General features: G+C 36.6%; 1 protein-coding gene across 1 annotated transcript in view; it reads left to right on the top strand.

Annotated features, from left to right (window-relative positions):
* The window catches only part of PARN (poly(A)-specific ribonuclease), a 186,176-nt gene that overhangs the window by 10,421 nt on the left and 149,053 nt on the right, over positions 1-26,702 (top strand). The window contains exons 6-13 of the mRNA XM_036738871.1: positions 173-233; positions 3,726-3,891; positions 6,806-6,871; positions 7,717-7,755; positions 9,014-9,056; positions 11,152-11,232; positions 14,286-14,342; positions 17,051-17,128. Coding sequence (XP_036594766.1) covers positions 173-233; positions 3,726-3,891; positions 6,806-6,871; positions 7,717-7,755; positions 9,014-9,056; positions 11,152-11,232; positions 14,286-14,342; positions 17,051-17,128 — 591 coding nt within the window. The remainder of the gene's footprint in view (positions 1-172; positions 234-3,725; positions 3,892-6,805; positions 6,872-7,716; positions 7,756-9,013; positions 9,057-11,151; positions 11,233-14,285; positions 14,343-17,050; positions 17,129-26,702) is intronic.

Below are 26,702 nucleotides of genomic sequence, written 5' to 3'. Positions count from 1 at the left end.
ATAATTTGGAATAGAAGCCTGTTTCTACACGTAGGTAGCATATTGCTATTTTGACTTTTTGTCTTTACCTTCTTCCCCAGATGAGTTTCTTGTCTGCTCCTACGCAGTTTTAGAGAGCACATACCTCTCACTCGTTTTGCTATTAAAATGTTTTGTTTTTCTCTTTTGATAGAGCTCAAGCATAGACTTTCTGGCAAACCAAGGATTTGATTTTAATAAAGTTTTTCGCAATGGTAAGATTAGTTTTTACTTGCCTTCAAAAGTTATGAAGCTTCTGAATTTAGTGGGGCGTGGATCTGGGTCTAGTTTAATTGTAATTTTGTGCATATTATCTGGGGAAAAGGTATGACTGGAAAAAAATGGGTCCGTCAACTACTGAGAGTTAGAGATAGCTAATGGAGATCCTTTGTGATCTATTGGTATTCATTCATTGTTAAGAGAGCAACGGGAAGGCCCCTAACTGTTAGATGGACCCCATTGTAGTAGATTTTGGAGATGTACAAGATTAGTTCAGGATGAATAGGCATGGATGGGTTTCATTCTTAATGGTGTTAAGCTCACAGATCCTCAGACTGCTCTGCCAACTAGCCCCTGTGCATAACATTTTATTTCCTGGAATGTACTGTCTCCTCACCTGTGCCTGACAGGATTCCTAGCTTGCTTTCAAGCTCAGTGGTGTGGGTGTTAAAACCTCAATGAGCCCTTTCTTGATCCCCTCAGTTGTTAGTACTCTTGGCCCCTTGAAAATTATTTTTTGTCCCATTCTAAAGAAGTTGAAAGTATCATATAAAGTAATAAGAGGAAGAAAGTACTGGTTTTTATGCTGGTTTTTCTTGTTCCTTATCTGTTGTATTGCAGCCTGCTCATATTCCGAAAGAAGACTGTAGTATTCCATGACTTGTAGCCAGGCAAAGAGTCTCACAGCATCAGTAGAATATTGGCTTTGGAAAGATGGACCTTTATTTCTTAGTCATGAAGCCTTTCCTTATCTCCTTTCAGTTGTTAGTACTCTATTGAAATTTTTTCATTATTTTTTATATATTTTGTATTTCTCTTGTAAACAATGTTGAGCATAGGGCCCCGTACACATTAGACACTTAATTTTTGAATGTAACTATCAGAGAATTGTGGGAGAAACAAATGATCCCGGCAGGTTTTTTTTCAGTTCCTAATAAGTGTCTTTTCTTCTAGGCTAACCATGAACTGTAGTTGGAGCTTATTCACCTTTTTATGGGTTCATGTAGGCAGGAAAACAAAATATTTCTTTTTTTTCTTTTTTATTTGATATTTTTTAGTTTTCAGCATTGATTTCTACAAGATTTTGAATTGCAAATTTTCTCCCCATTTCTACCCTCCCCCCCACTCCAAGATGGCATATATTCTGATTGCCCCATTCCCCAGTCAGCCCTTCCTTCTATCACCCCCCCTCTCCCCTCTCCCCATTGCTTTTCCCCTTACTTTCTTGTAGGGCAAGATAGATTTCTATGCCCCATTGCCTGTATATCTTATTTTCCCGTTGCATGCAAAAACAAGCTTTTTTTTTTTTTTTGAGCATCTGCTTTTAAAACTTTGAGTTCCTAATTCTCTCCCCTCTTCCCTCTCCACCCACTCTCCCTAAGAAGGCAAGCAATTCAACACAGGCCACACATGTATCATTATGCAAAACACTCCCATAAATAGTCATGCTGTGAAAGACTAACTTTAATTCCCTCCCTCCTAGCCTGTCCCCCTTTATTCAGTTTTCTCCCTTGACCCTGTCCCTTTTCAAAAGTGTTTGCTTTTGATTACTTCTTCCCCTAATCTGCCCTCCCTTCTATTGTCCCCGTTTTTTGTCCCCTTCCCCCTACTTTCTTGTGGGGTAAGATACCCAGTTGAGTGTGTATGGTATTCCCTCCTCAATTCAAATCCAATGAGAGCAGGATTCACTCATTCTCCCTCACCTGCCCCCTCTTCCTTTCCAATGAACTGCTTTTTCTTGCCACTTTTATGTGAGATAATTTACCCCATTCTATCTCTTCCTTTCTCCCTCTCTCAATATGTTCCTCTCTCATCCCTTAATTTGATTTTATTTTTTTAGATATCATCCCTTCACATTCAACTCGCCCTGTGCCTTCTTGTCTATGTGTATATATATGTATATGTATATGTGTATTCCCTTCAGCTACCCTAATACTGAGGTCTCATGAATTACACACATCATCTTTCCATGTAGGAATGTAAACAAAACAGTTCTGCTTTAGTAAGTCCCTTATGATTTCTCTTGTTTACCTTTTCATGCTTCTCTTGATTCTTGTGTTTGAAAGTCAGATTTTCTGTTCAGCTCTGGTCTTTTCACTGAGAAAGCTTGGAAGTTGTCTATTTTATTGAAAGTCCATATTTTGCCTTGGAGCATTATACTCAGTTTTTCTGGGTAAAACAAACTGTTTCTAATATATTTCCTGGTTAGTCCATAAATCCTTATCATACCTCTCTATTTTCCCCCAATTTATGAAGTTATTTAACATGCTTGAGGGAATAAATGCATTCTATCAAAATTGTCTACAAATGAAAATGTAACAAAATAAATCCCATTTCCCATTGATTTTTCTTTTAAAATTTGAGAAGCATTCCTGTTGCTAGCCAGATAGCATGCTGAATGTGGTAGGCAGCTGTGTGGTGTGGTGGACAGAAAGTAGACCTGGGGTCAGGAAGTTCTTAATTCAAATTTGGCCCCAGATACTTAGCTTTGTGACAATGGGCAAATCACTTAAATTCTGTCTGCCTCAGTTTCCTCAGCTGTAAAATTGGGAATATTAGCATTTACCTCCCAGGGTGGTTGTGAGGATTAAATAAGATTATATAGCCCTTAGTACAGTGCTTGGCAGATAGTAGGCTATTAGCACAAATTTCCTTCCTCACATACAAGGGGAGAGAATTTTAAAGTGTACCGTGAAGCTCTGATTATTAATTAAGCATATGGGAGATGCTCAGTAAAGGTTTTTTGATGTATCAAATGTGCATCAATGACACAATTCATATTTTTTCTGTATTAGATTCTAAAGTATTTTATGAACTTTGACTATGAACAGAGGCTGATTTTCTCCCCCCTACAAACATAACAGAATGTATATAATTTATCTATGTAACTGTTGTGTTTTAAGGTAATCAATCACCCTTGCCATTATAACTATGCTGCCATTGTTCAGAACTTTTTAAAACTACTTTTTTGCAATCTCCTTGAGAGCAGAGTTTATGTTTATTTTGACTGTACTCACTTGACAAGCCTTCGTTTGTTAAAGATGTTGATTTTTGGAAATACCCAGAAGTCATTTGGAATTACGTACATGCTAAGGTGGATGAACGTTTGATAATTCTGCATTTTGTTCAAAATGAGAGGTCTAATAAGAAAAATAGATTTTTGGGTATCTGTGAATGTCTACAAATGAATTCTCAAGATGGCTGCAGAAGAGGTGTATTGGAAAAAAGGTTTGGAACAATGGCAGCTTGGTTAGAAAGGATTTGTTGCCTCCTCCAGGATGATCCTTGGAGGACAATATTCATTTGCATATTCAAGATCTAATGTGTTGAAAGCTTTTTTGTTATTTGTCTTACCAAATGTTATTGTCTTTTATGGTGATTCTGAGCTTTTTATGCCTAGTTGTAAATCTTTGCTGAATTGCCATAATCTTATTTATTAAAAATTTTATATTCAAATTTTATGTTTACTAATAAAATGTTATTTTTAGGAATCCCATATTTAAATCAGGAAGAAGAAAGACAGTTGCGGGAGCAATATGATGAAAAACGTTCACAATCCAATGGTGCTGGAGCTTTGTCATATGTATCTCCTAATGCTTCAAAATGTCCTGTGGTTATTCCTGAGGATCAGAAAAAATTTATTGAAAAAGTGGTGTAAGTTGTTATACCAACAAATAAAAAATACATTCATTAATATAGTGGAATGACTTTAATGGTAGTGTTGGTACAGGAATACAAGGTATTTTGGTTAGATTCTATTACATCAGGTTTTTATTGTCTACAGACAATGTTTTGAGTCAACTTGAATCATGGTATATACAAATATATATATAATAACTAGCTACATTATAAATAAAATTTCATGACACCACTTAAACTTGTTTATGTTATATAACAGTTCTCATGGTATTTGGCAAGCATGCTTTCATATTGACTGTCAGCCATTTCCATGCTTGTCAGTGATAGAATTTTTTATTTGCCAAGAGGAAGTATGATATTAAGGACAGAGAAAGGTATTTATATTAAACTCTTTCTCCTATTCTTTATTTTTAAAAAATTGGAGACAAATGAGTGGGTAGTTGGTGGAAAGTGGGGGTAGCTAAATTTTAAACGAGGAAAGCAATACATATAGAGATAAAAATAAATGAGGGTTTTTACAGTCTTAATCTGTTGTCTTGGAATTTGATCTTCCTTAGAAGATGTAGTCTTCTTAAAAAACTTACTATTTTTAGAAGATGTAGTTTTGAATCTTGAATAGTTAGTGTACATCAAAATACCTAATTGATTATTTTTGAAAGTATTTTGGTGCTGTGCTGGAATTTGAACCTAGTGAATCTTCTAATGCCGTATCTGATCATCTTAACATCTGTGTTTGCAATAGCAGGTAATTTTAACATAGCTAGTGTTTCAACCCCAAATGAATATTTGTATGATGCAGTCTAAAATTAAGAGATGAAAAGTCAAACGTAGCATTTTGGTTTTCTTATGACATTTGTTACTAGTACATGTTGACATCAGGTCTTTAAGGAGTAAAAGTCTTGTAGAAAAATGTCTAGACGGATGTAAAAATATGTAAGAAAACAAACTGGTAGAAAATAATACTGCTTGTGTCTTTCCCTACTTTATTTTAACTGTGCTCTAGGACTGAGTTTTCTATCTTGAAAGAAGTGAAAATTTTTTTTTCTTGTATACTGATATTTTTAGTTTAACAAATGTTGTGGGAACAAATATTCTTTTACCAGAACAAGATGGGATGAAAGCAGATAGGAAGGTTCCAGGCTCTTCAGCTTTGGCTCAATGAGGGTGACAAGTAAAATGGAGGTTACAGTACTGTTTCAGGTGCTTTGTACGTGGCTAGGCTCAGCCAAAAAGAAAGTCACACTTCACCCCTGAAATTGCCCACTTTACTATCATTCAGGGTTCTAATTCGTGTTACACCTCCTAGTCTTATCCTAAGAGAGGTCGGGGCACTTCCTTCATTATCAAAGAGGAAGCCACAGCCTTCTGCCGCATTCTGGTTTACATTTGTAAGCCCTCTGTATTGTGTCTCCTTCTTGACAAAGGAAGTTTATCGTTGAAATGCATCCTGTTTATTAGTTTTAAGTATTAATGCATCTGTTTTGTTTTTAAAGCTTAATTTTCAGACAAGATTTAGTTTACTAAATACAAGAATGTGAATATGTCATTGTTGAAGTTAAACAATTTGTGTGGCTTGACACTGTCTGCTTAGATTAAACCCACTCTGTAAACAGCCTCTTCACCATAGGATGTTGCTAGAGTTTGAGGACTAATATTAGCCCTGATGGAATAAGTTTAGATTGTTTATTGACACACCAGATGAATACCTTACCTTCTTGTGGTCAGACTTCTTACTTTTGGGTGCATGAATTCTTGTTGACCTTAAAATTGTGGTGCCCAGAGAGTTTTACTTTAATTAACGAAAATCTTAGCTTTCTCAATTTCTTTAAAAGAGAATGCCAGCACCAGTTTTACAAACTAAGTCTTTTTTCCCCAACTAGTCAGCTATTCATTTATTGAGCACCTCTCGTGTAAGGCTCTGCAGGAGATATGATGGAACTGCAGAATGATTTCTGTCTTTATGGCACTTAACATTAAGAGAACCTTCATTACATTGGGAAAGCCTAGTACTTTGGATGATTGCTTCTTATATTTCTATCAGATCCAATTCTTTTCATTTATAAAACGTTGGTCATTTAAACTTTGGGGATCCTTGTCCTAGCTCTCACTCACACTGATGAGTCAAGTCCCTGAGCAAGACTGTATCTTCCCTGGGGGGTTCCTGGGACACCCATGGGGATATAGGGTTTTCTAGTGCTGTTGTCTCAAGCCTCCCTTGTAGTGTGTTTTCCCCAGTATCAGTTACCAGTGATTAGCATCTGAGATTCTTTTAAGCAGTGAGCATCAATTACATGTTACTAAGGAGTCCTTACTGAGGACTAGAGCAAGAAGAGAGGCACACTCTCCTTTACAGGCCCTGGGGACAGTGGGCTCAGACTCAGAGCAGTTTCTGTAGAAAATCTTCTGTATCATGTTCGCTCCTAAATGTGGCATAGCCGATGGACAATTGATTGCTTGCTTATGGAATCCAGCATCTTGGCTGTTGGGTCATTCTTTGCCTGAGCCAGGATGTGGTTGCTCTTCAGGACTGTACTGGCTGCTTGGGTGCAGCTTTTCTTAAATTTTGCCATTGACCCCAGATCCTGGGCGTCTGTTAGGTTTTCTGAACTTCTGAAGTTCACAAGGTCACAAGCCTTGTTGGTTCCTTTGCCTCAGGAAAAAAATGCAACAAGGGGAGAAGCAATTACAGGGCTCACATGTTTATGACTTCATGTGGCAGAGTAGGTCACTGGTACCCGCTCTCTTTCCCGCCTTGAGGCTTATGGCAGTCTTCGTTTTTCACTTGGAAGCAACTAGGCAGGAAGCTATAGAAGTTTATTATTTGATAGTACATTGTTTGTGTGTTTAGGCATTTTAATTTAATGATGTTAGAGAACCTAACTCATTCTATAAATATGATTTTTTTCATTTTCTTTTTCCATTTCACCAGAGAGAAAATAGAGGATTTGATACAAAATGAAGAAAACAAGAACTTGGATTTAGAACCATGCACAGGGTTGGTTGCTCTCTATATAACATTCTGTTCTTTTTGGGGGAAAGAAAATTATACATGTGTCTTGACACTGAGTCTTCTTTGATTAAACCCACTCTGTAAACAACCTCTTTATTATAGGATGTTGCTGGAGTTTGAGGACTAATGTTAGCCCCTTTGGAATAAGTATAGATTGTTTATTGACACACCAAATGAGTACCTTACCTTTTTGTGGTCAGACTTCTTACTTTTGGGCACATGAATTCTTGTTGACCTTACACTTGTGCTGCACCTTCACACATATATAGCCTCTAACTTTGCGCAAGTACGTGAAGAGCTCCCAGGAAAGGGAATGATTATAGTGGAAAAATACTGGCTTTAGAGTCAGGAGACCTAGGTGTAAATAACATTTGCTGTAGTTCTGTCACCTAAAGCAAGGTGCTTCATCTAGATGGCCTTCAGTTTACTAATCTGTAAAAGGGGGTGGGGTATTAGGTGAACTTTAAAGTCATTTTCTGTTCTATGATGGATGATAACTATTTACATATGATAGGAGGTAGTGCAGAACTTGGTTGACAGTGACTTTTAAATGCCTTCACTTTCACTACTATGAAAATACAGACATCCTCTAAGAACGTGGAAACCCAGAGGTCTCTCTTAGTAGTTGGTATTTTTTAAACAATGCCCTAAATGAGTGTTGATTCTTCTTGTACTGTGTAGGTACTCTTTTTACAGTAGCCAAAAGGAACATATTAGGTAGATAAGGAGATATTTTTTTAAATTACAGAAATTTTTTCCCTAACTTCTCTTTGATCAGTTAATTTTCTCAAAATGTACCACATATAATAATTTTTCTTTTGCTTTCATAGATTTCAAAGGAAACTAATTTATCAGACTTTGAGCTGGAAGTAAGTGTTCATACTGTATTAGTTTCCCCTAGGAACTCTCTAGGAGAGACCTAGGTTTTAAAGACTCAATATAATCTCTTAGCTTTAGGTTTACTTTTGAATTTCTGCTATTTTTGTCAAGCCATGTGAAGGAATAGCTCCCATGAAATACTTTGAAGGGTATGGACTAGAAATAAAGATTGTATTTAAAGTTGTACTGCTGCTTTTTAAACTAGTGTACAAATGCTCTTTTTAAATTAAATCTATGTACAGCAACAGTTTTCTGGAGAAAAATCTTGATTGGAAATTAAAATATTGTAAAATGCTTGTTGGTTTTTATTATTTTCAGTTTTGAAGACTGTAAAATCATTTATGCTATTGTGAGGTCTTTGGCACAGTTTAGGAGCATGCTGCTTGGAGCATATATCATAATTAAGTTACACAGTGTACTTAGGTCTCATTTGAGTGCCTTTTCTGCAGGCATATAACTAATGGAAAGATAAAGGCTACTTAGTAATTTCTCTTTGTCTCTGGGTTTTTTTTTATAGTTTTAGTTTTATAGTTTACTGTTAGATATTTGGAAATTTACTTTGAACACAGTAATAGATCTATAATAGTATCCTGATTTAGGAAAAGTAGGGACATTGTCTAATTTGCTCAGCCTGCTTCCTTGTTTAGGTATTCTTGCAGCTAATAGTTCCAGTCAGACTGATACAAAGTATTTTACCAACATAAAATATAGCTGTCATTTCTTAAACTTTTCCCAAAACAGAAAATCGTTTAATAAATGTTGAAGGGCTTGTTGCAAACTTCAAATTAAATAGGATCTGTTAGATTTTAGTAATAAGAGCAGTTAGGCAAAGTAGGTGCTTGCTTCTATTCTGGAAAGTAAGTTTTGACTGTATTGGGAAATTGAAAATTGTCAGTGTTAAGAAAATGTAAGATAAAAAAAAATGTAAGATCTTTCTCACAGAGTACATAATGTTTTCACATGGTAAATAGAGCAAGGTGAAACAGAATTCCCTTTTAATTTAGGTAAATTCTTAAGCATTTTGCATCTTATTCAGAAATACTAGTGAGAAAATATAGCAAAAAAATTATTAAACATTTTTCAGACCAAGTGAAATTTTATTCTTTCTCTAGTGTAGTTCATATTTAATGACAGTCATTTCATTTGGTTGAAATATAGATGGGCATTTACTGCTCTAGCATTAAGCATGGAGTTTTAATTGTTGGCTATCAGTTACTCATTTACTAATAATGCATTTTTCTTTTTTAGGTATCCCAAAGGCATACATGTTGAGACTTTAGAAACAGAGAAGGTAATCTAAAAAATGAACCAAAGTTACTGTTTAATATATATTGAGATCATATAATAAAATATTGACACTCAACATTCACCAAAATACCCATCTGTATTCTTAGGCTAGGTTTTGTCATTTATGCAGGTTGGTGAAATTGAAAGCCATTTGACAAAGTCTTCTACAATATCACTGTTGATTAGATAGATCATCTTATAGTTAGGCAGGTTCAGAACTGGTTGAATGACCAGAAGCAAAGCATTGTTAGTGCTGAGCTGAAGGAAAGACTTTAGCAGATTGCACTAAAAGCTTCATTCCCTTGACTGTGTTTTTCCTTCATTGACTTGAATGAAGGCATAGACAATACTGTTCATCGGATTTGTAGGTGACATGAATAGGGTGGGATGGCTTTTCTGTTGGGTGACAGAATGTGATCTAAGATCTTGAGAGATGTGAATGATCAGCTGAAATAATAAAACTGAATTTAGTAGGGATAAATGTAAAGTATTATACTAGGTTTCAAGGGATCAACTTGACAAGTACAAGGTGGCAGAAGGTAAGGGGGGTGAGAATGCAAGAAAGTATTATGAGGTAATATTAGTATGTTATACACTTGATAGACCTTGAAGCTCAGGTTATTGTTATCATATAACCATTATATTTTAACCAGCACCTACTATGGTATGCTGTAGATAATAGATAAAAAATGTGTTGGATAAATGACTATTTAAAAAGAAATTAGAGATTTCAGTGGACTGCAAATTCAGTATCAGTCAACAGTATATTGTGGTCAAAAAAGCTAATGACCTCTCAGGCTGCATTAATAGCCTAGAACAAGGCTAAATGAGTGGCTTTAACAGGGGTGGTGATAAGGCTGATTTTAACACATCTGGCAGATTGTTCTGGGTGTCACGTTTTAGGAAGGCTATTATTGACAAGCTTGAGTATGTCCAGAAAGCAGCAGTCAGCTGGTGGAAGAGCTTAAAATTGTGCCATAGAAGATAGGTTGAAATGATTGGGGATATTTAGTCTGGAAAAAGAGAGAATTAGGGAGGTGAGTCTTGATTTCTGTCTTTACATTTTTGTAGGATTGTCATGTGGAGACAGGGGCAGTGTAGTACGGCACTCACTTCAGGTACAGGTTACATAGAGTGGATGACTTTTGGTGTCCTTTCCAACTCTTAAGATTCTGTGATTCTAGACACCAGAATTGGATAGATTGTAAGCAGAGCTGCCTCCAAAAGGTGCCCAAAGTATCAGGGACATTACTGAGAAGTAGTGACTGATTCTAATGTAATATTTTTCTGAAAGCTTCAGAATGTAAAGTTAAAATGCTGTTTAAAAGTCAGTTATTTTTAAAAAAGCAGTGAATGGAAAATGGTTGAGAAGTAGTATGGTACAGTAGAAAAAGCCCTGGATTTGGCGTCAAAGGAGCTGGGTTTGAATTCTGGTTCAGCTAATTATTATTTGTGTGATTGTGGGCACAATGTTTTCATTTCTCTAGGCTTCAGTTTCCTCAGCTTTAAAAATGAGAGGGGTTAGATTAGATTACCAAAACCCGTTCTGTCTGTGGATAAAATGTGTATTTATAAGCAGGTGTGTTCATATTCCTTTCTAAAGACTTAAAGTGCATAAATTGTCAGAAGAGTGAATATTGGTGAAATGTTTAGTTGATATGATATGTAACATATCATAGAATATCAGGTTTTTCCCCACAACTAGCTAGAAATAGAATGGGAATGTTTTCAAAGTATTACTTTTAAAAAATTCAGACATCAGGTAAAACTAATAACCAAAAATGTTTAAATGCAATTAATTCATTAGGATAGTTTCTTACACTAATAATAGCTTATACCTTTTTTTGGACTGTCATAAATTTAGTTGAATTAATAAGATTTGAGAGAATACTTGTAATGGAAATGCTGACCCAAGATTTTAGATGGTAAATGTATCACTATACAATACTTGCATCTGAGTTTGACTCATGGCAAATGATAATAAAATTGGTGACTGCTTCCAATGTGGTCAGATTTTTAAATTTTCTGGGTTTAACTTGCTTCCAGGATATTTTATTTGTAACTTAGTGTTTTTTTTTTTTTTTTTTTTTTTTTGTCAGAAAGAGCGATATATTGTTATTAGCAAAGTAGATGAGGAAGAACGTAAAAGGAGAGAACAGCAGAAGCATGCTAAAGAACAGGTAAATTGATTCCATTTTTTTACTTTAAGCTGACAGAATTTTTTTTACCACTTTTTCTTTTTATTAACTTCATATATGTATCATGTTAATAATTTGAGGGAAGGTTTTTCATTTCAGAAGCATCTAACTCTATGGTTTGGAGGAAAAAATAGGTAGCAGAAAAAATTTAAAGCCCACAGGTAACAGTATAGGCATAGCCAACAAAATGAATCATGTTCTTCCACAGTTACTAATTCTAACACGTATTTGACTTCATCTTTGTCCAGTCTGCACATATTATACAAGAAAGTCCTTTAGAAATTGTTGTTCTTAATCATCATTTAGTTTCTGTAAAGGATATTGTCAAACTTTAACATCTCTAATTTGATTTTTTCATGTCTGCCTGTAAGAAAGTACAGTTGAATCCTTGTTCTGGGATATGACTAACTGAATTATCAACTAGTTCTGTTTTTCATTCATGTAGTTATATTTTGAAAGATAATCTAATCAGTAGCATATGTAATATGAATTACATATTTAATGTATGCTAGGAGATTTTTGATAAGGATCTGCTGCATGTGGTATGTATTCTAGAAACTATTTGGAAAACAATTTTGATATTTTAAAAAACACTACTGTAACATTCATTGAAATTTAAATATTAAGAGGAAAGCAATAGGGGAAGAACTATATTAGTGGATTTTTGGAAGAGGTAAAGATTTTCTGCCTAGTGAAACATGAAGGTCCTAGTGGCATCTGGTTATTTATTCTGAGCTATTTCTATTTTGCTATTGTGGTATAGTTGTTTTTACTTGTATCTGACTCTTCATGACCCCATTTAGGGTCTTCTTGGCAAAGATACTGGAGTTTGCCATTTCCTCCTCCAGCTCATTTCCCAGATGAGGAAACTGACATAAACAGGGTTAAGTGACTTGCCCTCAGTCACACAGCTAGTAAGTTTCCGAAGCCAGATTTGAACTCCGGAAGATGAGTCTTCCTGACTCCAGGCCTGATACTCTATCAACTGTGTACTTAGCTGCCCTTATTTCTGGTTAACAGAGTTAAATTTTATTAGTGTTCAGATTAAACTCTTCTTGTGTTGTGTGTAATAGATTTTTATTTGTGCAGGGTTATCTTCATTCATTCACTTATTTTTGGTATTTTTATATTAAGACAGCTTGTACTTTGGCATTCTGAACTAACAAGGTAAATTACTTCAGTGGACCTCTGATCACATTGCTGGGGGAACTTTATACAGCGGTGCAAAGTGTAGTGCATCTGTCCCTTCTCATCCATATCTTCCTCTGTGTACATCTTTTAAAGGATGTCAACCCACTGTTGCAGGAGAGTCTTGTGATAGATCTCTTGAAATCATACAGACACCAGTAGAGCCTCTGGGCTGTTAAGCAAATAAATTAGTGGCCAAAATTTCCTCTTGAGGATTCTTCACTAAGGTATTCATCGGTGTTTCTACATTATGATTTCTGTTAGTCTATTTAAGTACAGTTTGTGACCACAGCTTTTCAAGAGTATGGTCATGACCTCAAAGGTGGCACTTCTGAGCAAAAGTCTGTGAGCAGGGGTTGTGGCCCCACTTTCCACAGTTCTGTATCCTGTTACCCGTTCTTTAGAGGGAGCATTCCAATAGGAGATGACTCGAGGGCTGTTTATTGAAATCTGAATTTGTTCCTTAAGAGTTGAATCAGCAAGGAATTTTCCTTTTGATAACTTTTTGTTTTATGTTGAATGTAATTTGGAGAGTTCAATTTAATTAATTCATTATTTTTTTCTGACAGTTTAGTTCAGGTCTATAAATATTTGGCACCCACTATCTGCAAAGCGGGATAGTTAGGTGGAGCAGTGGATATCGTAATGGTCCTGGAATCAGGAAGACTCGTTTTCCTGAGTTCCTATCTGGCCCCCAGACACTACGTGACCCTGGCCAAGTCACTTAACCTGTTTGCCTCAGTTCCCTCATCTGTATTTGTTTTTATTTGTTTTGTTTTTTGGCAGGGCAATTGGGGTTAAGTGACTTGCCCAAGGTCACACAGCTAGTAAGTGTGTCATGTCTGAGACCGGATTTGAACTCAGGTCTTCCTGACTCCATGGCCAGTGCTCTACGCACTGCGCCACCTAGCTGCCCCAGTTCCCTCATCTGTACAATGAGCTGGAGACGGAAATGGCAAACTCCTCCAGTATCTTTGCCAAGAAAACCCCAAATGGGGTCATAAAGGGTCAGACACGACTGAAAAATGAGCAGACAACAATATCAGCAAGGTATTGCCTTGGACGCTGAGTACACAGAGCTGAATAAAACTGTCCTTGACCTCTAGGAGTTTACGTGTTGGTAGTGATGAGAATAGGCATTTAAGGTAGAATATAATATATAGCCATACAACAGCACCTGATAGTGGTCTAAGTTTAAGATGAGTGAATTAAGTGTTAATTGTCTAGATTTAACTGTGCTACTAAGGGATTGTCTAGGAGGAATTAACTGCTTTTCTTACCCTAATAATTGCCAGTTAATACAAGGAATTTTTCAAGACTAGGTGCATGAAAGCAGAATTTTCTGAATAAAAGAGCAGGAATTACAAGAATATTTGAGATCAACAGACCACCACTTGAATTTGACCTTATTTGTTCAATTTAATTTAATTAAATTCTTTACTTCCCTGCAGTACTTAATTTAATCACCAGATGGCACATTTCTTTAATCAATCAGAAAGGATTGAAGGGTGGGGCAGGTAGGGAGGAGACTGAAGCAATACCACCATTTGACTTGTCCGAAGTGTTCAAGAACTATTTACCCTAATGGATGATTTCTGGTATCTTTGTAGAAGGTGCAAGTGACTAATTTGCCGTTTGTTATTGCTTCTTAGTTCTAGTTAATGAAGCTAAAAGTTACTTACCTTTGTAGTTCAGTTATAGCACTTATTTTTGAACATTGCAAAGCACACTGTAGCCCAAAATGAAAGTGTCTCAGAGCTTTTCTGTATTGAGTATTGTATAAAACCTTGGTGTGTCTAATTTTTTATGTCCAACATTTATTTAAACAAGCCTTTTTTTTTTAATAGGAGGAGCTAAATGATGCTGTAGGATTTTCTAGAGTCATTCATGCCATTGCCAATTCTGTAAGTGAACCAGAACATTTCCTTTAGCTACTTTCTATTAAATCCTCGAGATTATCATTTCGAAATGACAGAGTATAGTGTTAATAGAGAGATTTAAATTTTTGATAATTTGGAGATGATAAATGTGAAGGAAAATTATTAGATGTCTGTGGATAGATATCATTATTTTTAATCAATTTTAGACATATAAACTGTAAGGTTCTTTATTAAAATGGAAACCTGTTCCTATAGTGTGTAGAAGGAATATACTATATTGTTTTTATTGATTTACATAAAGAAAATAATCATTGTGGTTTGTGTTTGAAAACAATAATAAATAAAGGAGTCGAGGAGGAAAGCAAAGGATTTGGCAAAAAAGGATGTTCTAAAATTTTTTTTTTAAAATAATTCCTTTTATTGTAGAAAATGCTACAGATGGGAAATATGGAAGTGTATATATCATTAACCTTATATTTTTCCTTTTTCTGTAATTGTATTTGGATATTATATTGGTTAATCTTACTGACATGTTTTCCAAAATGTGCTGATAACTTGGGTGAGTTTTACACACATTTTCTCTCTCTCTCTCTCTTTCTCTCTCTCTCTCTCTCTCTCTCTCTCTCTCTTTTTCCCCTTCTTCCTCTCCTATTGATGATATGCGCCAGACTGGAACAATATTGTTCCAGTATCCACAGTTAGCTATAGACAGATGGTGAAGTACAGCATATTGCCCTGTGCATTACTCCATCTAGGTTTTGCAGGTAACTCATGGTGCTCTGTGCCTACAGGTTGGAATCTGAGATCTTTTTTCTGGAGCAGAATGTGCCTTGAGAAAAATCTTCCTTTATATATAGCCCCTTGGACTCTAAACTTTGTAGCAAGAAGCATATAAGTAAGGCCAAGGAAAGTTCCTAGGACATAATTCCTTGGACCTCTTTACCTGGCATAGTATAGTGTCTCTGTGGTTTTGTTTCTTGAGACCAGTCTCTGAGCATAAGCATACTCTGAATGGCATTGCCTTGATTGTGTCCTTGAGCAATAACATTTCTCATTAATGTTCAGTTCAACATATTCATGTAAATGCTCTCTATTTTTACTGTTTTGGGGATTGGGGAAGATAGAAAGTTTAGATGAGATATGATTCCTGCCCTTGCAGAGCTTATGGTCTTACTCTTTTCAATATAGCCTCAGAGCCAGATGTAAAGTAATGAAATTCCACAGTAACATAGTTTCTCTGAGTGCCCATTTATATAATTCTTATGCAATTAACATTCCCCAGTAAAGTAGTTTCATCTAATGTGCTTTTTATAGAATTCAATAATGTAATGAAGGGTATGCCTATTACTCTGCACAATATTGTTAGATTTGAGAAAAGCATACTAGGTGAATCCAGTTTACAGGGGAAAATTAATTTCATAGGAAACACAGTATAAATGGACATTCAACTTCCATTTGGTGATGGCATTTTGATCTTCAAACTAGGATGTCTTAACAGCTTACCAAATTGAAAGTCTACACATTTTTTTTTTTTGCCCCACTTCTTCTATGTAATTCATGACATTTTACATCTCTCTTAACAGTAGGGCGAGGAGCCATCCTATGGGGAAAAGAAGCGCAATTTATGAAGTTCCTCTAAGTTACCAAGACATTTTGAAAAACATGTCATAGTTTTAGAATGTTTTTATCATTGTAAAGGTACTCAGAGATACTATACATAAACAGTATGTTAGACACCTTATTTGTTAAATAGCTTACTAAACAGACAAGGATTTGGGAATGAATGTGATCCACAGTTTTCATTCAGTAGAACTTATATTCATATTATCCAAATTGTTTTAGGGTGGTTTGTCAGCTAAGGCAGGGGAAAAAAGTCCCTCCACTCTATTGTATCAAACTGATGTCATAGTGGTTTTTGTTGAAGTGGTATTCCACCTGCATAGACAAAAAACTCCATTGCCTTGTTCTATTAGTTAATTTTTTAGGTAAATGGAGTAATTGAAAAATTGGAAAAACATTTATTTATTTTAGGAAAATGCCACATATGAACTTTGACATAGATGATAGTGATGATAGCATCTGTTTTTGCATCTCAAATACAATTGAATACTGGTTTTTACTGTTTAGTATTACTATGGTGCAGCTATTTTTATTTTTCTGAATTTGTGGAGCAGAGTTGTATAATTAAAAGTCCTGCAAAGTATGTTCAGGATTTTCTTACAAGTTGTTTGATATCCCAGAATACTCAACTTTTACAAGTTTGACACTTTTAAACTCCCCAAATAGAATTTTAAGTTACTGTGAATTATAGCAAATGGCAAGACAATGTCTGGGGAACAAAAAACCTCAAGATCATTTGATCCTTTCTTACCATGGCTCTTTCTCCCTAAATTAAAAAAAAAATTAGGGGAGGAGAAAGCATAGGCTTCTTTAAAAGATAAATTTTATTGATATCTTTTTTTTTTTTTACATTACCTATATTTCCCAATGAGTATGTCCCCCATCCTCTCCCAGAGAACCATCCTTTATAAGAAAGAAATAAAAAGGAAGATGAAAGGGAACAAATTCTGTGAAGATAAATAACATATACATACAACCCTCTAAGCAACACATTAAATATAACAAGTGTCTACAGTGGAACCAGAATTGTACTTCTTTGTTCTTTGAAATTGATGTCATATACAGTGTAATGTAATACGAAGAAGTTATTTTATAAACCTAACTCTCTTTAGGGCAAACTTGTTATTGGGCATAATATGCTCTTGGATGTCATGCATACAATTCACCAGTTCTACTGCCCATTGCCTGAGGTAAGTGATTTGCCAATTCTTGTTAAAAGTTCCAGATAACACTCTTCTGCACTATATGCACACAGTTTCTTTCTTGCATGTTATGTGTTCCATAGAAAGGTGCTTATTAGGGAATAGAGTAGGTCCTTTACATCACTGAAGAGACGTGTACACTATTTTAAGTAACATCAGGGGGTGGTCTGAATTCAGTGTTTTTTACCTCTTTTCTGTTGAGGATTGGGTCCTAAACCATAGGAATTTTTTAGTTGGCTGATTATAAAACTAGGCACAGAGACAGTAGAGGTGGGTTATGTTTTAGGAAAAAATAGCAGTTGGATCATGAAAATGTACATTCCGTCATCCTGGATAGTTTTATTCAGACTTTCTTCTCATCTTCTTGGAATTTCTTTCCCTAAAGGAGTTGATATATTTTTATTTTGATAGATTCTTTCTAACAAACACCCAAATTTGCTTCTATATGCGTTAAGTTCTCAAAGATGAGTCCTTTACTTTTGGCAGTCTGTTCTTTTGATCTACTTCTCAGTTCTTTAACCAAGGCCAGATAGTTTTGATTGAATGCTCCTTTATAATATAGTTCAAGATGCAGAAATGCTATTCCCCCTTTGTCCTCATGTCTTGTCATCATTTCCCTTGAAGGTCTAGATCTTTTATTTTTTCCAAATTAATTTTTGATATTTTATCAGTTTCTTTAAAGTATCCGTTTGATGATTTTATTGGTATAGCATTACAAGCATGAATTAACTGACAGTATTGCTGTTTTTATGATGTTGGCACGGCCCAGCTAGGATCACCTTAATTTCTTCAAGGAGTACTTTGTACTTGAATCTTTTGGATAACATTATATAGAAGAGACCTTAGAAATCATTCAGTGCAGCCATCCTTGTGGTATGGGCTTTATCGATGAACAGCATAATTCCAAGTTGTTTTCCAGAAAGTTTTAGCCAGTCTAAACTATGTCTTTTTATAATCGTTACTGTCAGAGCGATGGGTGAAAGGTGAAACCTCAGAGTGATTTTAATTTGCATTTTTCTTACTAGTGATTGGGAGCATTTTTTCATGTTGTTATTTATAGTATACATTTCCACTTTTAAAATTGTCATTATGCTTAAACTGCTGTCTGTTGAGGAATGGCACTTAGTCATATTTCTGTGTCCAGTTCCTACTGTATCTCAGATATCAGATTTTTATCCCAAGTTTGATACAAAGATTTTTTTTTATACTTTTTTTTGTCTTTTTGGAGGGGGAAAGGCAGGGCAATTGGGGTTAAGTGACTTGCCCAAGGTCACACAGCTAGTGAATGTGTCAAGTGTCTGAGGCCATATTTGAACTCAGGTCCTCCTGACTTCAGGTCCAGTGCTCTATTCACTGTGCCACCTAGCTGCCCCAATACAAAGATTTGTTTTTCCTACTGGATATCTCCTTTTTTTTAAGTTTTATTTCTTTTGTCATGCTTTTTAATGTAATTAAAATTGACTTTTATGATTTCCTTTATCATTTGGTTAATCAATATTCCCTCTAGTCATAGCTGTGAAAAATACTTTTATTCCTTTTGGAGAATATTGTGGTACAAGATGTTAAGCTAAATTTGCTTTTTGCTAAACTGCTTTTTAGTTTTCCTGTTGGTTTATTGGATTTATCCATATCTGGGCTATGTTCATTTATTTCTAGATTTTGTTTGTCTAGTCTGTTTCATTTTTATATTTTTAACCAATACCTAATGATTCTCATAGTTACTGGTATAATGTGGTTTGAGTTCTGGTAATGCTAGTCTTTCTTTCTTCCTAATTTTTTCCCTTGAAATGCTTGACTGTTTTTCTTATTATTCCTCACTAGTTTTACCTCTTACTTTACAAATGAAGAAACTTAAGGCCAAGGTATGATTTAAATTGCTTGTCAAAGGTCACACAGAAAGTAAGCATTAGAGGCAGGATTTGAACCTGGGTTCTCTGACTCGAGAGTCAGCACTCTTTCCTTCATCTCATGCTGCCTTCCTCTCAAGAGCCACTTTTACTCTGCCCCAGCATTTTTAGAGCCGTAGTGTATAGAAGCAGAAGTGCTTGGTTCAGCTTGCTCACTTTACAGAAGAGGAAACTGGTGCTTCCAGAGGTGGCATAGCTTGTCCATCATCTAGGGATTGTAGAGGGGAGAGCCTGGATTTATGCCCAGCTTCTCTGGCTCCAGATTCAGTTTGCTAAAAGCAGTGACCTGTTTCCTATCTGTTTTTTATGTTCACCACCTGACATTGCATCCTGAGCCTACTGAATTCTTAAAGGCTTAATGAATTGAATCTCAGCACAATACTTGAGGTGTTTGATCAGTAGCAAGTATAGTGAGACTCCCTTTTCCCAAAAGAGAGATAATCTCTTTTAAATAACAGTCAATTTTGTGACTCCCTGCAGATTAAGCCTGGAGGATCTCAGAGTTGGAAGGTACTTTAACGCTCCACAGCCCAACCTATTCACTCTGTCACATCACTTAAAAGTAGTCATCCCACTTCAGCTTGTAAATATCTAGTGATGGAAGAATTCACTGCCTCACAAGGTAGCCAATTCCATTTTTTAACATCTTCAGTTTTAGGAAGTTTTGCCTGACATTGAGGGGAAAGCTTCTGTTCATTTTTTCCTGCTGGCAGTCAGACAAAATAAGTATTTCACACGAGCAGCCTTTTGGCAATCAAAGAGATTCAGTTGTAAAAGCAGCACAGCCCACTTGTAGTTGAAACATCCCTTATGCCTTTGACCAGTTTTCAAGTGTATCGTTTTCCAGATTCTTCACTATCTTTGTTACTCTTCTGATGACCTGCTGCTATTTGTCATTGTTTTTCTAAAAATATGTGTGAATCTAGTGATACTTTAGAAAGTGCTATGTGGGGAGTCAGAAGATACTGCTTTTAATCCTGACTGCCACTTAACACCTGTGTGGCCTTGGGGAAGTCACATAATCTTTCTGGCCCTCAGTTTCCTAGACATGAAATGAGAGTGTTGGACTAGATAACCTGTAAAATGCCTTCAAGCTCTAAATCTTTGATTCTGTCGTTCCCTTCTTGCCATTCTCCCCCTTGGTGATCTCTTCTCCTACCTTGGCCTCAGTTTTTACTTCTAGAGTTGATTTCCAAATCTCTGTCTTTACTTTCAACTGCTTCCAGAACCAAAGTCTCACATTTCCAACTGCATTGAATATCTGCTTGGATGTTCTGCCAGTAGTGTAGTAGACAGAAAGTAGGACTTAAAGTCAGTATAACCTGGGTTCAGATCCCACCTCAGATACTAGGTATGTGACCCTAGCCAAGGCTTTTCACTTCCGTAAGCCTCATATTTCTTCATCTGTAAAATTACTGGGTTGGACTTGATTACCTCTAAGTCCTTTCCAGCTCTGAAACTATGGTCCTTTGTCCAGAAACTTGCTGCTCCTCCTAATATATCTGTTACTATTAATGTCATCATCATCTTTCACATGCTCCATCATATTTCTATAACTTCGGAATTTTTTATTACTTTTCCCTCTCTCTCACTTAACATTCAATTAGTTGTGAAGTCTTGTCTCTTCTCTTCCTTTTCAGTTCTATCTTAACAACCACTTTCTTTTAAAGAAAAAACTTAATTGACACTTCAAAAAAAATCTTTTCCACATATATTATCCTTCCCCACCTCCAAAAAAAAAAACCCCATAATCTGACAAGCATATACAGCATTGAATCCTGTAGTCTCTTTTCATCTCTCTACTTGAAGTTGTGTATATTCTCCTGGTTTTGTTTACTTTGCTCCTTGCTTAGATCTCTTGATACTTTATAGTTGGTAGCTCTGAGGACACGAGACTCATTGTGCTGTTCCCAATAACATCTGACACATTGCCTGGCATATGTGATCTCTTTGATGTGGACACTTCTTTTGGTTAGTGCACATTACAAACCAACCACACTCTTTCATCCTTTATATACAATTTTTGCTTGTGTCTTTCTTAAATCACAATAGAGATTTTCTTCTGATTCTTTTACATATATCCTGGAAACTATTGTAGTACTTGTCTGTTCATCTTTCATCCCTCATCTGACAACATAACCAGCCTACCTCATTTTCCTGTCATGTATCTTTGGCAATGTCGTTACACACACATACACACACACACGTACATGTATATGTATATACATATGTATATTTATACTATATATGTGTATGTATTGTGTGTAGAAGTAATTGTTGGGAATAATGCTGAAATCTACTTAAATCCTTCATGTTTTTTTTCATGACTTTGTGGGTCACCTGCAGTTTTAGTTCTTCTGAAATGGAATATTCCATTATTTTTGGTCATAAAGCATTACAAGGAGAATATTGATGTTAAAAAGATGGGCTTTTATGAAAATGAATAGGTTGGTATCATTGAAAGTATGAATCATCTTTTTCCCCCCCTTAGAAAAGAGGAAAAAAATTCCCAAAGGAGACAAATTTAAGATGAACTTTTGGGGAAAATATACCTTGTTACAGTTTCAATATCATTAGGAAATTGTACACTATCTCCTTGTGATTCTCAAAACTGTAGTCATTCACACAACTTAATCGCATCACTTATTTTTAGTGTCGATAATGGGGGGTAGTGGGGAACGCATCTTCATGGCTTTAGATTCCCAGGGGGAAAGAGAGTAATCTATATCTCATTAAAGCACTATCCTTTTTTTTAATTTTTTAAAATTTATTTGTTTAACATATTTAGTTTTCAGCATTGATTTTCACAAGAGTTTGAATTACAAATTTTCTCCCCATTTCTACCCTCCCCCCCACTCCAAGATGACGTATATTCTGGTTGCCCTGTTCCCCATTTAGCCCTCCCTTCTGTCACCCCACTCCCCTCCCATCTCCTTTTCCCTTCCTTTCTTGTAGGGCAAGATAAATTTCTACGCCCCATTGCCTGTGTATCTTATTTTCTAGTTGCATGCAAAAACTTTTTTTTTTGTTTTTGAACATCTGTTTTTAAAACTTTGAGTTCCAAATTCTCTCCCCTCTTCACTTCCCACCCACCCTCCCTATGAAGTCAAGCAATTCAACATAGGCCACATGTGTATCATTATGTATAACCCTTCCACAATACTCATGTTGTGAAAGGCTAACTATATTTTGCTCCTTCCCAACCCATCCCCCTTTATTGAATTTTCTCCCTTGACCCTGTCCCCTTTTCAAAGTGTTTGTTTTTGATTACCTCCACCCCCATCTGCCCTCCCCTCCATCATCCCCCCCCTTTTTTTTAATCTTCTTCCCTCTTCTTTCCTGTGAGGTAAGATACCCAGTTGAGTATGTATGGTATTCCCTCCTCAGGCCAAATCTGATGAGAGCAAGATTCACTCATTCCCCCTCACCTGCCCTCTCCCCTCCTCCCACAGAACTGCTTCCTCTTGCCACCTTTATGTGAGATAATCCACCCCATTCTATCTCTCCCTATCTCCCTCTCTCAATATATTCCTCTCTCATCCCTTAATTTGATTTTATTTCTTTTAGATATCTTCCCTTCATCTTCAACTCACCCTGTGTCCGCTCTCTCTCTCTCTCTCTCTCTCTCTCTTTATATGTATATATACACATACATATATACATACATGCACATTCACACACACACACGCACACATATACACATAAACATATATATTCCTTTCAGCTACTATGATATTGAGGTCTCATGAATCATACACATCATCTTTCTATGTAGGAATGTAAACAAAACAGTTCAACTTTAGTAAGTCCCTTATGATTTCTCTTTCTTGTTTACCTTTTCATGCTTCTCTTGATTCTTGTGTTTGAAAGTCAAATTTTCTATTCAGCTCTGGTCTTTTCACTGAGAAAGCTTGAAAGTCCTCTATTTTGTTGAAAGTCCATATTTTGCCTTGGAACATGATACTCAGTTTTGCTGGGTAGATGATTCTAGGTTTTAATCCTAGCTCCGTTGACCTCCGGAATATCGTATTCCAAGCCCTTCGATCTCTTAATGTAGAAGCTGCCAGATCTTGGGTTATTCTGATTGTGTTTCCACGATACTCAAATTGTTTCTTTCTGGCTGCTTGCAGTATTTTCTCCTTAATCTGGGAGCTCTGTAATTTGGTGACAATATTCCTAGGAGATTTCTTTTTGGGATCTATTTGAGGAAATTCTTTCAATTTCTATTTTGCCCTGTGGCTCTAGAATATGAGGGCAGTTCTCCTTGATAATTTCTTGAAAGATGATATCTAGGCTCTTTTTTTGATCATGGCTTTCAGGTAGTCCAATAATTTTTAAATTATCTCTCCTGGATCTATTTTCCAGGTCAGTGGTTTTTCCAATGACATATTTCACATTGTCTTCCACTTTTCCATTCCTTTGGTTCTGTTTTATAATATGTTGATTTCTCATAAAGTCACTAGCTTCCATTTGCTCCAATCTAATTTTTAAAGTAGTATTTTCTTCAATGGTCTTATGGACCTCCTTTTCCATTTGGCTAATTCTGCCTTTCAAGGCATTCTTCTCCTCATTGGCTTTTTGGAGCTCTTTTGCCATTTGAGTTAGTCTATTTTTTAAGGTGTTGTTTTCTTCAGTGTATTTTTCAGTATTTTTTTAGGTCTCCTTTAGCAAATCATTGACTTGTTTTTCATGGTTTTCTCGCATCCTTCTCATTTCTCTTCCCAATTTTTCCTCTACTTCTCTAACTTGCTTTTCCAAATCCTTTTTGAGCTCTTCCATGGCCTGAGACCAGTTCATGTTTTTCTTGGAGGCTTTTGTTGTAGGCTCTTGCACTTTGTTGACTTCTTTAGGCTGTATGTTTTGGTCTTCTTTGTCACCAAAGAAAGAATGCAAAGTCTGAGACTGAATCTGGGTGTGCTTTCGCTGCCTGGCCATATTCCCAACCAGCTAACTTGACCCTTGAGTTTTTCAGTGGGGTATGACTGCTTGTAGACTAAAGAGTTCTATGTTCCACGTTTGCAGGGGATGCGCCAGCTCTACCACACCAGCACTCCTCCTCCCCCAAGAACCCCCAACCCAGACTGGGCTTAGATCTTCAGCAGTCTGTGCACTCCTGCTCTAATCCGCCACTTAATTCCTCCCACCAGGTGGGCTTGGGGCCAGAAGCAGCAGCAGCTGTAGCTGCCCCACCTCTGCTGCCCCAGGGGTGGTGGCCGAACTGTGAACTCCTTCCACTCCTGCAGCTTTTCCCACTAACCTTCTCTGTTGTCTTTGGTGTTTGTGGGTTGAGATGTGTGGTAACTGCCACAGCTCACTGATTCAGGGCGCTAGGGCACACTCCGTCTGGCTCCTGGTCTGGTTGGTCTGCATCGCTCATGCTGGGCTCTGCTGTTGACCTACCTTGGTCATAGATACTCAGATATTTTTCTGGATGAAGGAATTTAATTACTGTAATCTGGCATCATATTATACTTAAAAGACCACTAGGCTTTGTAGATTAGGAAGTATTTAGAATAATTGAGTTTGGTTCTAACTCTGTTGTTTTGTATCTGAACAAGTCAATCTACTTGCTTATTTCTTTCTGTCACATGTTGCTAATAGTTTCTCTGCTCCTGCCTAAGAAGGAAATCATGAGAATAAATAAAATGATGTCTGAAATAAAATGAACTTCCTAGAAGAAAGTTTTTAGTAATTTCTTGGGACCTCAGGGTTTTCATATCTAAAATGCATAGGGTAATACTTGTAACAACTTATGGCACAAGGTTTTTATGAGGAAAGTATATTGGAAACTTTATTCTTTTTGGGAGCGGGGCAGGGCAATTGGGGTTAAGTGACTTGCCCAAGGTCACACAGCTAGTAAGTGTGTCAAGTGTCTGAGGCTGGATTTGAACTCAGGTCCTCCTGACTTTAGGGCCCGTGCTCTACTCACTGCGCCACCTAGCTGCCCCATATTGTAAACTTTAAAGTACTATGCAAGCTAGTAGTATTAATTTCCTAGTTATTTTAGAGCCATATGTGCCATACTTTCTTTGGGATCCTCGTTGTGGAAACTTTTTTCTAGGAAACTGCCTCAGAATGAAATTTTTTTGGTATCTGCTTAGAGAGTAGACGAGACCTTATATAGAATTGTGCTCTGTATTGTGGTCACAATCCTAATTACAGAATCATAGCTGCCTTCTAGACCAAGTCACGCCAGAAGAGGTATTCCTTCTAAAATGTTCCCAACATGTTATCATCGAGAACCTGATTATAGTAGTTTTAAAACATAAATGAATATTGCTGTTAGTGGCATTCCTTCTGAAGGATATTTCGTCTCTTTACTAATTACGTACACGTTCATTTCCATTTGTCCACTTGCTTTGTACTTACCTCATCTCAATGTCCTTTGCTGGGATATAGCTTGGAGTAGTAGAAGAACACTGAGCATTCCACCCTGGGTCCTAGTGCTAGCTCTTCCATGAGCAAGTAGTGTGACCTTGGACAAGTCAAGTTAGCCTTTCTGGGCTTTGGTTTTGTAGAATGGGGAAGGGAGTGTCTATCAGAATGTATATAATTAGGGGCTATTTTGGCTGTCATTTGTAGAGCTGTAAGCTACTTTCTCATTGTTCTTCCTGTGAGGTTGACTATAGTCATGGAAAATTGATTATAGTCAATGAAAAATATAGTCAGAATTTCAGGCTTATTCCTTTCATTAATTGTAAAAATAGAATAATTTTGATATTTCTGGAATCTTGAAAAGGTAATTGGATATGATATGTTCCTATGAAGTGTTAATAATGTTGAATAATAGTGTAGTAAGGTTGGGAATATGACTTTTAAGTCTAATGTCATTATTTATACTAATTAGTTCAGAGTTAGAGCAGTCTCATTTCAGTTTTAGAATTTCTGATCAGAATCAGTTTACATTAAGTACCTACTATCCTCCAGGCATTGTGCTATGTACTAGAGATACAAAAAGAGGTCAAAGATATTCTCTGCCCTCAAGGAGCTCACCATCAAATGGAGGAGAAAACATGCAAACAGATATATACATATATGCATATGTGTGTGTGTATGTGTGTGTGGGTGTGTGTGGGTGTGTGTGTATCTCAACACACGCAGGGTAAATAGGAAATAATAGAGGAAAGGTGCTAGAGTTAAGAGGGATTGAGAAAGGTTTCTTGCAAAAGATGGGATTTTCGTTGGCACTTGAAGCCAGGGAAGTCAGGAGACTGAGTTGAGGAGGGAGAGCATTCCAGCCCTGGGAGACAGCCAGAGAAAATACCCCTAGCCAAGAGACGAGCGTCTTATTGCTGAAACAGCTTAGAGGCTGCTATCACTGTATGAAACAGTATATGGTGGGGAAGTAAGGTGTTAGAAGCCTGGAAAGACAGAAAGAAGCTAGGTTAGGAAGGGCTTTGAATGCCAAATAGAGCATTTTGCATTTGCTCCTGGAGGCAACAGGGAACCACTGCAGTTTATTGAGTAGAGGGTGACATGATCAGATTTGTGATTTGGGAAAATCACTTTGGTGGCTGAGTGGAGGATGGGATTGGAGTGGGGAGAAATATGAGGCAGACCCTTTAGCAGGCTATTGTAATTAAAGCACCTGTGAGGTGATGAGAGCCTGCATCAGATAGTGGCACTGTTAGAGGAGAGAATGGGGAGTATTGGAG

Source organism: Trichosurus vulpecula, chromosome 9 (assembly GCF_011100635.1).
Source record: "Trichosurus vulpecula isolate mTriVul1 chromosome 9, mTriVul1.pri, whole genome shotgun sequence".
NCBI classification, from domain to species: domain Eukaryota; kingdom Metazoa; phylum Chordata; class Mammalia; order Diprotodontia; family Phalangeridae; genus Trichosurus; species Trichosurus vulpecula.
This window is presented reverse-complemented; position numbering and strand designations above follow the sequence as displayed.